Genomic DNA, 12941 nt, shown 5'->3' with positions numbered 1-12941 from the left:
GACATTGTATCACGTTCTTTTGATTTAAATATTAAATTCCATCTTAGTTGCAAACGGAAGGTTCCTGAATCCCTGTTAACATAATTCTTAATTCTAATTCTTATGAATTTATAGTCAGTCAGAACATTGTTCTGGAAATCTAGTGTGTGGCACAAGAATCAAATCAAAGTTTGTCACATGCACAGGACACAGTAGCATTTAAATGCTTACTTACAAGTTCTTATAACAATGGTGACTCGTTTCAGCAGCCATCCAGAACCCTTCTGCTGGCCCTGCTGTAGAATATCAAAATTCCGTTGGACATCTGAAAGAGAACACTTGACACGGCCAACAAAAGAACACTGTATAAACATAGTCTTGCTTTATTTGAGGAAACAAACACTTCGTCATTGAGACTTACATTTTGTTTGAGCCAACAGACCCAAAGAGTTCATGTTTTGTCACTTAAAACAATTTTAAAAGCAATGCATTTAATTCAACATAGAATAGAACAAACTACTGGAGCTCATAACACACAGCCTAGTTGTCAACTCACTCTTATAACCCTTTTACATTGCAAAACCACAATACAAGACAGTTCAATTTAACTTTAGGACATGAGAGCTGCACTAATTCACAAATCTGACTTTGTAAGCGCAGTTATCATTCATAATAGCACACCAATATTGTTTTTGTTGTAAAATCTCATAGTACCTGAGAATTTATATTGTGGGTGTATGAGAATATACCATTTCAGGTAAGCTGATATATTTAGAACACAATTAAAGGTTAATCTACACATTGGAAATATCTGTAGTTTTTCCAAACATCTACCTGCTGTGTTCAATTCCAACAAAATCAACTGCATGTTGCTCAGACCACCAATATCAGACTGAAGTCAGTCATCACAAACAGGCCTATCTTGTAAATTCAATGTAATTACAAAGGCTCACAGCAAAAATACAATTTCTCATTTGAAACAATAGAATTTAAACCAATATACTCTCACATGCTTTAAAATACTTAAGGCTAGATCAAGTGCCATTGGTGAGAGTGCCAGATTTCTAAAGTAAGCCACAAATCAATAGTTATCTTGTCACCAAAAAAGGGGGTTATCCATCAAATATTTTTCCACATGTTTTACCCATGTCCAATCAGAGGTAATTGATGCTGTCTCATAAATACTAAATCATACTGACACACCGTCACTCGGCTTTACTGTGGCAGTGGCCTAAGAGTTGAATATAGTATTATGTGGGTCAAATTCTCTTTTTTAAAGTATTTATTTAATAAATAACCCCCTAAGTGTCGTAACCCAAGCATATATGACTGACATTGCAACCTATTCAGTTTTCTGTGCAGCAATTAAAAGTTAACCAGTTTTGGCATGTTTTTCAATATGTCAATACATTTAAATATAGATGGTATCAACACAGGAATAGAGCATATATGGATAAAAAGAGGGGGTCACATTTTTTACCAAGCTGCTTGGGTTACAACACAGCAAAAAACATTGATGCAACAAGTTAAATAGCGCATTGAAACTGTACAATGAGTGGTCATTTCAGTATTAATACATACAGAGAAAGGACACGATGCTTACAGCTGCACACAGGGTATCTATGCACTTCCATGTAGCGCGTAAGTATCCCTGTAAATAAACTACTGTGCCCAGTAAGAAAAAGTACATACCAATGGGCTACTCCCAGTGACACACAGTGTCACAAACATTATGGCATTGTATTCTTTTTTCTTAAATAAAACTTTTTAATGATACTGTACATTTCATAAATATATTTTACAATCAAGAAATAGATACAATTTGTATCAACAAACAAAGGTCATTTCTAGACATTTTAGGCTTTGTTGTTTGCGGTACTTCAAAATGGGAGGGGGGGGGCTCTCTTCCGCTCTCATCATAAATATGAAACATGCACCTCATGTCAAAATAAACTAAATACTAACGTGCATTAGATATGGCCCAAGACCTTGATTTCAGATCATATTTTACTCACTGAGAAAAGAAACTCTAGCTTTAGAAATTATATTATAACCAACACATTTCACATCATAATGAAACCTTTCAAAAGTGAGGGAAAGTAGTGAGGGGAAAGGTAGGCACGCAAACTGTAAGCCAAATGCCAGAAACAACCCTGACGGCAGCCTCGCATTCTGAGTGTTTCACAGGAAGAAACATTTAGGCAGTGTGTCACACCTTCTCATGAAGAGACAACAGGCCCAACATGGCCTGCTCTTAGTTCATGAAAAAACAAAAGTCAACAAAGCCCCAAAATTCTTTTGGGCAAATAACATTCAGAAATGTTTTTTTGTTTTCTTTACATGTGTTCATTTACATGGGTTGTCTCTCAGCATTAATAAGGAAACGGATGCTTTTCTTTAAAGCATTTTGCTGAAGAGACTTAACCAGTTCCTTAGTAATTACAAATAAGTCATGTTAGACACAATGGAAGTGCCATTAAGTCACATGCCAGGTCCCAATGATATATACACATGCTCAAAATGATTCTAATAATGTCCATGTAACACAGTTACATTAATGTAACTAATCAACACTGCAAGCCATACAATATACCATAGGAAAGGCTTACAACACTGGTGTGATGTTACACTACTATCCAATCAATTGTCTGCATCAAAACTATAATCGCTTTATAATGACAAGGTCGATTATCTATCTTTTTGGCATTATTTCAGCAGCTTTGAAATGGCTTTCATGTGTCATATGAGCACAGGTGTTTTAAAGTCTGCTCTTTCCCAGTTCTAGTTTGGCTTGCTTATATACGTGCACTCACAAGTTCTACCAAAATAGTAGCTTTGTAAAGTGAGATTGAGAAAATATATATCATTCTAAATACTTACAGTGCTTAACATTTAAAAAGCAAAAGAGACTGACCTCGACAACATTAGGATATTCATTGAAATCCATTAAACAATGACTGGAGAAGTGAGGTCATTCAGATATAAGGCCATTAAAATGTAAAAGTTCATGCTCTGAGGTATGGTTGCACTCACTTCCCTCTTGTCTTTTACCACAAATCATTGCACAATAAACAACAAAGTCACATAGTATTTACATCAGTGTCAGATATGCACAATATTATCTAGGTATAGTGAACTAATTCCTCACTGTATCAAATGATAGATGACTACGTTTAAATTCAAATACATAATCTTACCATCAGTCAAAGTTTCCCTTACATTTGATTATAATGATTTGGGGTTTCTGAATTTCATGAGGAGAAATTGTTTTGATGACAATCAAATAACTTCAAATATAGAATATAATACTATTCAGACAATTGTAGCTTCAAAAATGAAATAAAAACACTTAATGGCAAGACCTCAGCTTCGTGACAATGACGGCAGCGAGTTGTTGTGGGTCCGTCAGATGAGGGTTTTTCTCCATGACAGAGTGCACCACAAAAGCGGGGAAGATGTTGCAGAGGTTGCGGTATGTTTGGTACTGGTGCTCTGGGATGACATGGCGCTCCTGGTGCTCGGCTTGAGGCGGGTTCTCCCACGGAGACCTCCAGATCTGCTCCATCTTGTCAGGCATGCTGCGGACCATCACCCGCTCACAACACGGCTGCATCAGGCTGTTACTCAGGGGGTACGAGTGGTATCCATAGGATTCACTGCCGCAGGGCAGCGGGTCCCAGCTGGCATGCTGCTCGCGGCACAGTGGGGGTCTCCGCTGCCTCATGGGGTTACTCTCGTACAGCCTGGAGTCTGAGATGCTGTCCATGCGTGTCATGCCCAGGGAGCGTCCTGGTTGCGAGGACTGTGACGGGAGGACATTCTGAGGTAAGGGGTAGTCCCCTGGGCAGCTGGACCTGGCCCCAACAGCAGGGTGCTGAACATGCGGTGCCAGATGGGATATGGACTGCTTCCTGCTTGGACCCTGCTTAGGCTCCTCAGGGCCATAGCTCTGCACTCGGGTCAGGGCCTCGTGGTGGAACCCACCATGGGAGAAGGCCTGGAGTCTGCTCTGTGCAGGAGACTGCTGCTGCTGCCCCTTCATACTCTCATCCAGGCTACTGTCCACTGAGCTCACGTATAATTCCCCATAAGAGGAGAAGGAGTCACTGTTAGAGTGGCTGAGGCAGGGCTCAGGGCAATGCTGGCTGGGATTTCGCTGATAAATCCCATGCTCATGCTCCATGCTACAGAAGCTGTCCACGTTGTGCATGCTGCTCATGCTCATGTTAGAAAAATCACTAAGCATAGAGTAGTATCCGTGGTCTGTGCTCACAGAATCGTACTTAGGAAACTGTTCACTGTAAGTGACAGAAGCACCATGGCTGTTGGTGACTAGGATGGGTGGGTGTGGGTACTGTACACTAGACATGTGCTCCAGGGAGCTGTGGGTGAACTGGAGGGAGCCGGGTACTGGGCTGCTGGCTGATCGAGTGTTCAAGGCACCAGCCCCGTGGCTCTTGGCAGGCTGCATGGTGGGCACGCTGAGGGCAGACACGAGGGAAGGCACAGAATTTGCCTCAGGCTTACGGACAGCAGACAGTCTCTCCTCTGGCTCGCAGGCCACTGAGCGGATGCTGGGATCAGACTGGCGCTTGGGGGCCACACGTTTAGCCTCAGAGCCACTGTCCCCCTTAGCTGTGGTGGGTCCACTGCCACACTTGGCCAGGGCCCCCTCGCTCATTGTCTTTACAGCAGACAACTTGGCAAACGCTCTCAGTTCATCAGCCACTGACCGCTGAGGCTGGTTTGCACGCTCTGGGTGATAGTACTTGCACTTATGTCCATAAGTGCATTTTTTCCCTGTTTAAGGTGATATAAAATAGAGCACACGTTAAACAATATTGACATCAGCAGTACAACCACAAAAATACAATCATAATTTGTTGAAACAACCTACCATATGGACAGGGTTGCTTTTTGTGCTCTGGAACAACAGGACGCTTGCGGAGGAAATTCTCTAAACTTGGACCATGTCTTCCTAAAGGATCATCAGGTGGCATGAATCTGAAACATAAAAGGAGAATATGCTTAGTTATTCTGTAGTTAATTATACTCCCTACCCAAGTCGCTGAGGGCTCTGATGACTTACTTATCATTGACAAATGAGTACATCAGCAGCCGCTCCTCTATGAACTTCTTCCACTCCGGCTTCTCGTTCTGTAAGTCCCTGTAGTTGTCATTTGACACAATAATGCCATCAGAGTCACAGGCCAGCTTCACTATGAAGCGATCATCATAGCACACCACTCTCCTTCCCTGGACTCTTCTAGATGGGGTGAACACTAGGATCTTTTCTTTCTCTAGCTTCCGCAAAATGTCTTGGTCTGTGAAAAGAAAAGCATTAAATCAGTGAAGAACAACAGTGTACAAATTGTTACACAGAACAATGTAGGCCTATGTACCTGTGGTTTCACATTGACATTTTCATATGCATTGCATTTGAAAACAAACTCAAATTAATTGTGGCTAAACATTTATCCAAACTCATGTTATTGTTTATTCAAAATTATATACTTAAAATGTTAGTTATTTTTCTAACTGTGGGACGTGATTTTTTGCATGGGGAAAATGGAGCTCAATGTCCAAACGTGTTGATAAAAAAAGCACACACACACACACACACAGATACCCCCCACCCCTCCCCCAACACAGACACAATTTTTAGAAACCATCTTGTCTAATGTGGCTAATTGAAGTAGAGCTTTAGTACCTGTAATGGGGGCATCAGGTCTCGACTGCTCTTTCCTCCAGGCAGGAACAAACACTGTGATGTCTTTGTGTCCTTTCTCCACAAACCAATCAACAGCCAATTGGATACCAAGGCAAGAGAAGACCTCTTTGTTTCCATGGCTACAAAACAAAACAACCAAATCTAGTAAAAGGTCTGCTTGTAAAGCTAATTCAATTACAGCCATAAAAAAAACAGATGGTTTAGAACATTCTGCATGAGGTGAGATTTGTTTTGATTGTGTGCGTCTAATAGAGACTTACCTCATCGCCACATTCGATCCATCAATGACGATAGGCCTGAGATTATCATAAGGATCCACAGAATCATCTTCAAGTGACACCTCCGGACTGACAGCCTCTTTGACACAGGGGCCTCCACGGGAGACGAACGTGCTGGTGTTACTGCTGGCTTGAACCTCCGGTTCTCCTTTATTACCAAGCCTTACAAGCTCAGCCAGAATGTCATTGATAAGGGCAGCAGCCCCTAACTTGTTCAGCACTGTCTCCACCTGTTCACCTGAGTATCCCAGCTTCAAGGCAAACTCCATCTTGGTTTGGTACTCCTTGTCGCTGGCATGTTTGAGCACTGCAGCGGCTTTGGTGTCTTCAATGCGGAGCTCTGGTAGAGTGCAGCTCTGGGAGAAGCTGGGCCGGTCCAGGCATGGAGAGCGACAGAGCTGCCGGTGAGGCTTGGTGGCACTGAATGGCTCTTTCCTCTTACAGCTGCCGCTATTCAGCTGCAGCTGATGCTGCTCCTCTGACTCGCTCTCTGAGCTGCTTCCCTCCTCAGACTCCCCACTGGGCTGCTGGGCCTCAGTCAGCTCAGGGGCCTCTTCCCTGCATGGGTGTTTCTCCATTTTGATCTTCTCCACCATCGACCATGCCGTCATCACGTTCCTCTCGCCACCGGAGATGTCCACCACATGCTCCCTCACCTCCACCACAGCCTGAGAATCATACTCGATGGCTGACTTCAGTGCAGCCAGCTGTATGTGTAAAGCCAACGTTAGACGCTCTCTCTTTCGGTGAGCTGGCGAAATTAAGGACACTATGTAATCCTGGAGGAAAACAAAGGGTAATTGTCAATAAATCACCAAACTGGCCAAATGTCATCCCTGTCTACAAGTACAAGATTCAATGCATGTCTAATTCGTGTGTAAATGTTAAGTATGGCCTCAGAGGAAATCTAAGGCCCATGAAAAGTAAAAACTGGAATGGTGCAATGCACCAGACTCTTCAATAAATTGATGTGTCAATGTTAATTGTATCCGTCCCTGTTCAAATAAAATATCAATCTTATCCATTTTCATAATGTAAAGGCTGAGATGCATGAGATTACATGAGCATTTAAACAATAAATATGCATACAGACCCAAGTGCTTTAAAACAAATGGAAACGGATTGCATGTGCTCCTGAAACCGGTACTTCGTCAGGTCTTGCAGATAGTAGATAGCTAGCTACTTCCATTAGTGCTTCAAGAGGCTCAGCCCATGAAATGGGTTGCCTAGCAACACAGCCCTGTCATCAGCTAACTGCTTTTTAGCAGTCACGACTAACAGAACACAGTCCATCTTTCTCTAGGCAGCCTGGCAAACATGGTTAACGTAGCATGCCTCAAAATATGAGATTTACAATGTAAAACACTAGTAATATAAGACGCATAAATCAATGTAAGAAACAAACACAACAAAAGCATTAATTCAGTACATTGCTACATATTTTCCCCAGTTTTATACAGATTGTATCCTAACCACCACATTGTCAAGAGCCAAAGCTAAGGGAAAAATAGACATTTGATAATCACATGAAAACAGAAAATGTCCATCTCTAGTAGTCTTTCTATGGTGTTCTTCTAGCAAAGGGTAAAAATAATATAATGAGCCTTATGATGAGCCTAAATGTTTTATTTACTTACTTACTTATAGAGCCTACTTATTTCCCCGCCTCTTATCAAAGATAGTGAGAGTCAAGACTATAGAAAACATAAGATAATAGACTAGATCTGGCCTGAGAAAGTGGTGGAATGAAACTACTGTACTTGATCCTTAAAACAAATATAGCTAGACTATACACGATATGAACAATAACCTATTGGGAAGAGACGAGCACATTCAATAACAAAAGTGGCAGATTATTTTCAGATGCCCTCACAACATCAACACAAAGACATTTGTGTATATATAGGAAACCTGGTAGCTACCCCACACAATACTGATGTGTTGGAATTTCCCTGGCACGACATGGCATAACAGCAAAGAAGCCCCATCCTTTTCCCCCTCCACAGAACAGGCTGAGACACAGCAAGGCCACAAGACTAAAGCACTGCACATGCACAGACTTGTGCAACCCTGTCTCATAGCAACAAGTGGAACATGTGCCTTCAGAAGCACTAGATGGTTGGTCAAGCTGAAACGTAAATGGAAGCTGTGGCCCCACAGCGAAGCTGCAAAGTACAGATATGCTGCAGTAATGGAGGTTTCTAAAGCACACAACACGATGAGTAAGTCAAAACGATCTCAAATAAGGGGTCATTTAAGTAACTATGATGAGGTTTGCAAAATGTTCGTAGCTGGTGCTGCTTACAGAATGAACGTTAGACACCAATGAATCCATTCTAAGGTGAGCTAATACTGATTAGATAGATAGCAAGATCCTACGAGTTTATTTAGCACATTTGGCATCATGTTTCAGCAACATTCGTGCAAAGGCTAGCTAGCTGGGCTAGTTAATACTACTAGCTAGCTCACAATCATATCAAAGATATAAATACCCGTGATCATATTTCCCATACATTACTGGTAACGTTAACGTCGTTGGCTAGATGAAATCGAGACCTGTAGACACTAGCTAGCTAACACATTAGCTGAAAAGCGTCCAACAGAAATGAACCACATCATTTAGGTCAATTTTGGCACTGTAAAAATGGCATCTATTCAGAGCAAAAAAAATACTCAAACAAGTTGTATAGCACTAGCTAACTACGTTTGCGAAGTAGCTAACGTTAGCTACTATTAGCTAGTTAGCTAAGAATGTAGCAGGAACGTTAGTTAACGTATACTAGCTAGCTAACGTTAGCAACATAAGACTGAAAACAAAAATGACAGTACGTTACATGTAAACATGTAACTCTAGTCAGTTACCAACTCCAGTGCAACAACAGATGAGCGTAATAGGCTAACGTTAGTTAGTACTAGTTAGCTGCAAACATTAGCCTGCTAGCTAGCGAACGTTACTCTCCAGTCCAGAGATAGATAGGCTGTTAAACACAAAGCATATGTTAACGTCCCAGAAAAGTTACATACTTTTGCCTTGGTGCAGTCATCTTCCTCGCCCTCTCCGACACGAACTATGATTATATTGCTGGTGCTGACATTTGCGCTGTCGCAGTTTGACTCAGCGGATCCGTAGCTGACCCTCACCCGGAAAATACGCTCAATGTGCTGGATGGAGCGGTGAAGCAATGGGCCTGCATTTGCGGGCACTGCCAGCTCCAAAACCATTTATTATGATAAATCAACGACCCACAAATACAACGCACTCAGCTGTCTAACGAATTGCTTAGTTGTGATGTTTTGTTCAGAATGTAGTAAAGTAGAAGATGTATTGAAGTTATATAGCTAGCTAGCTATTACAGTCTATTCACGAACATTACAGCTAGCTAAATATCATTCATCATCCCCTCCCTTCATCATTTCTGACAGCCTCCCACAGACTGTCTCTTAGCAACAAGTAGGACGCCCTCTGACGCCGATTCCGTGCAATGTCTGCTAAACTAAAAATAAACATTCTGGGGCCGTTCCAGGTCGTCTTTTTGCAATCCCGCTGCAAAGATGATCATATTTTAGAATATCTGCAGAAGGAATTACCACCTCATAAAGCCAGTCTACTTTAATCAGCACAGACTGTTTTAACTGCATATTCAATTTGGTTATTTATTTTCAGCAAACTTTTAAAAGTATTAGCTGACTCACGTGGCCTCAAATATCATAATAACTCTGGGTTTGATGGGCATTGCATCTACAGGCTGTTATCATTTGAAATGTGCATGTTGAACTGAAATGTGCATGTCTTACTAAATACTACCCCCCATCCCTTATTGTCTTATTATTGTAAAGTGGTTGTTCCACTGGATATCATAAGGTGAATGCACCAATTTGTAAGTCGCTCTGGATAAGAGCGTCTGCTAAATGACTTAAATGTAAATATAATCTAGGCTACTGTATCACAATGTCCTATGTAAAACTGTTTTTAGCCTCGACACTAATGACTGTCATAAGGTAGTTGATTATCTGTGCGCATCCTCTGAACCCCAAGCTGTGCCCTCCTATGTACTTATCCTTTACTTCCCCCAACTAATTTTCAAGAGATTACCACAATCCCCTCTTTACCTAGGTTTATTCAGAGATTGCAACCTCCATCCATTGTACTTCCCTCCCGCTGTTTTTCCCCACACACCAGTAAGTACACTCTTTTTAAAACATCTGGGATACATCACAAAAGACTTCAACTCCAAATCTTCTGGCCATCCTGAAGACAAAGCTTGTTTGCAGCCCAAAACATTGGAAGGCTATTGTTCTAGCATTCTATCATGGTACCCATTCGTAAAAAGCGTCTTCGAAATAGCATATTATTAACTTTGCAATATCATGAGTAGGCCTACTTTTGACAATATAGCCCTATGGGATGATTGTCATGCTATGTATTAGTCACTATAGTACAGTGGGATTTTAGACTGTTTGGAATCCTTATTACAGGATCAGAGTTAAGATTTAAGACAAAAAAAGTTAAAAATACATTTTATTTACACTCATAAATATACACTGAAATCAGTGAAAAATAAACATTCCATAAATAACTCTTAGACACGGCAAGTGGGCACTCACAAATGACTGTCATGAGGCAAAAAGTTGTCCATAGTGTAATCGCTTCATATTGTGACACCTGTGTACAACTGTTCTGTGTGCATTGGAGCCTGAGGGATGGAATGGACCAGTTGGTGTCCGTACATTGAGCGGTTATCTAAGAATGGAGCCATTAGCAAAGTGTGCTCTGGGGGCATCCCATAGTTTAGATATGGCTGATAGAATGGACCAGGGGGCTGCGGATGAGGCACATACTGGTTAGACTGTGTGCTTGAAACAGGGTATCCATTATTCAAAGGTGCAACATACATGTTTACGTTGACATCAGTGCCAGGAGTGGAGGTGGTTGGTTGTCTTGGGGGTGCCAAAGTTGATCTTCCTGTTGAGCTGGAACTAGACTGGCGAGATGGAGTCATGCTCTCTGGAGATGGCCCTCCAGATTCCAACAGGCTGGTCTGGAAGGGTGCTGATGCATTTTGACGATCCTGTGCCTTTGGCTTTAGGCACTGGCAGCAACATATGGACACAATGGTACCAAGTAGCACAAAGGACAGAAATGTGCTCACAACTATCACAAATGGCAAGTAGGCGGGTACTGGAGGGGAAAAAAGATAGAACAAAATGTAAATGCTGAACCACAAAGCACGATCGATGAATTGTATACATTGAACCAAAATTACTATGCCTGCTATTTACTTCTAACAGAAATGCTTTAACCTTTCCAAGGGAGAGATAATGTAGCCATTACAGTTTAAATGTTGAATACACCAAAAAATAGAAAATGTTGACACAAAATCTTACCTGTTGGTGTCATGTTGATTGTGTTATCGTTTTCAAATTCAAAAAATTCTTCCAGGTCACAGGAGCTCTGATCCAGCCTTGCCTCCGCAGCCATGCAACAGTAGCGGAGCGCACAGGTCCCACAGCAGTACTTTGCGTCCTGGCCGTCATACTGCTCTGGACACTGGAAGCCCTTGTGCCAGATCTTGTAAGAGTTGGACCAGCCATGGCAATACTCCCCTGAGCTGGCCACAATATGTTTGTGCATCAAAGAGAAAAATAAATATAAAGCAACTAAAAAACGCATCTTGTATGACAGGAAAAACCCTCACACCCAATTGGTGAAACAGTTGTTTGGAGCTTCAAAAAGTTCAAATCAAAAGCCCAATGACATGCTCACAATTGGGAAGAAAATGGTCAATGAAATATCAACAACAATTCAATTAATGAAAAAAATATGTTATCCAGTCAATGGTCAAGTTGTGAAGCAAGGCAGATCTGTGAACTTAATGTGAGTATGTGGCTATTTCACCTCTGTTTTATCCTCTGCCCCTCTCCCTCACACCTATTGTGTGCCTAATATGGGAGGGGCTTGAGCCATTACTTTGCTAATTTCATGTAGGCATGCCCCAGGCCAAGACCTGTCTGCACTTTTGGATAAGGAGACAATACTATATGGGCTAATAGGCTACTGGAGATTTTTTTTTTTTTCAATGTTCATTCAAATTCAACCAGCCATACTCAATTAGATATTCAAAATAGCAATGTGAGGTCTGGGTGTTATGTGTTACCTTGCATATTTCTTTGGAAAGTTGTTGGAAGAAAATGGAGAGGTCTGCATTCAGTGCAAACAAAAATAAAGTGAGGAGTTGAGGGAGGGAGCATTTGTTTGATACTACAATGTAGACTTTCAATCTTTAAAATTAATGATATATACCCTCTGATTCTTGAAGAATATAACTTATAAATGCCTCATGACCTTACTTCAACTGTCATACACCATCAAAACTCCAAATATAACCTCAAATCAAAGGTTATTGGTAGCATACACAGTTTAGCAGATGTTACAGTGGGTGCAGCTAAATGCTTGTGTTACTAGCTCCTGACAATGCAGTAAAAATGTCAAACAAGTACAGAAATAATAACATTTTACATTTTTTACATTTTAGTCATTTAGCAGACGCTCTTATCCAGAGCGACTTACAGTAGTGAATGCATACATTTCATACATTTTTTCTCAATAATAATCCAATACTAAAAAATAAGAAATCAGGAAGGTTAGGACAAATCCAGTTAACACTGTATCAAATAACACTGTATCAGTAATCCAAATGCATGCTGTGTATATACACCAGAAAGATATACTAAGAATGATATGTACAGCAGTAGATACAGTATATTACAGTGAGCTATGTTAAGAATCCAGTATATAAATACAGGCGGTGTATATAAACATTGTAACAAAAATGCAATGTACAGTAGTAGATATATAAGAATGAGCGATGTGATGAATACAGTATATGAATGAGAATACAGTATGTAATCCAGTATATAAATAAGAATCCAGTATATAAATATGCGGTGAGTAT

The 12941-nt window shown here is 41.1% G+C and overlaps 2 protein-coding genes across 2 annotated transcripts; both read right to left on the bottom strand.

Moving 5' to 3' along the window:
• Positions 1-339: 339 nt before the first annotated feature.
• Positions 340-9401, bottom strand: LOC106567790 (probable ribonuclease ZC3H12B). Its single transcript, XM_014137530.2, has 6 exons — positions 9013-9401; positions 5971-6767; positions 5690-5829; positions 5069-5303; positions 4877-4983; positions 340-4779 (listed from the first exon to the last, which is right to left on the bottom strand). The coding sequence occupies exons 1-6, from the start codon at positions 9208-9210 to the stop codon at positions 3329-3331; spliced, it is 2928 nt and encodes a 975-aa protein (XP_013993005.1). The 5' UTR covers positions 9211-9401; the 3' UTR covers positions 340-3328.
• A 1236-nt stretch (positions 9402-10637) lies between these two features.
• On the bottom strand, positions 10638-11620 carry shisa2a (shisa family member 2a). Its single transcript, XM_014137533.2, has 2 exons — positions 11374-11620; positions 10638-11167 (listed from the first exon to the last, which is right to left on the bottom strand). Exons 1-2 carry the CDS (start codon positions 11618-11620, stop codon positions 10638-10640), a joined length of 777 nt encoding a protein of 258 aa, XP_013993008.2.
• Between the last annotated feature and the right edge of the window lie 1321 nt (positions 11621-12941).

This window comes from Salmo salar, chromosome ssa13, assembly GCF_905237065.1.
Source record: "Salmo salar chromosome ssa13, Ssal_v3.1, whole genome shotgun sequence".
Lineage (NCBI taxonomy): Eukaryota > Metazoa > Chordata > Actinopteri > Salmoniformes > Salmonidae > Salmo > Salmo salar.
Note: the sequence above shows the minus strand (reverse complement) of the source record. Positions and strands in the feature narration are given on the sequence as shown.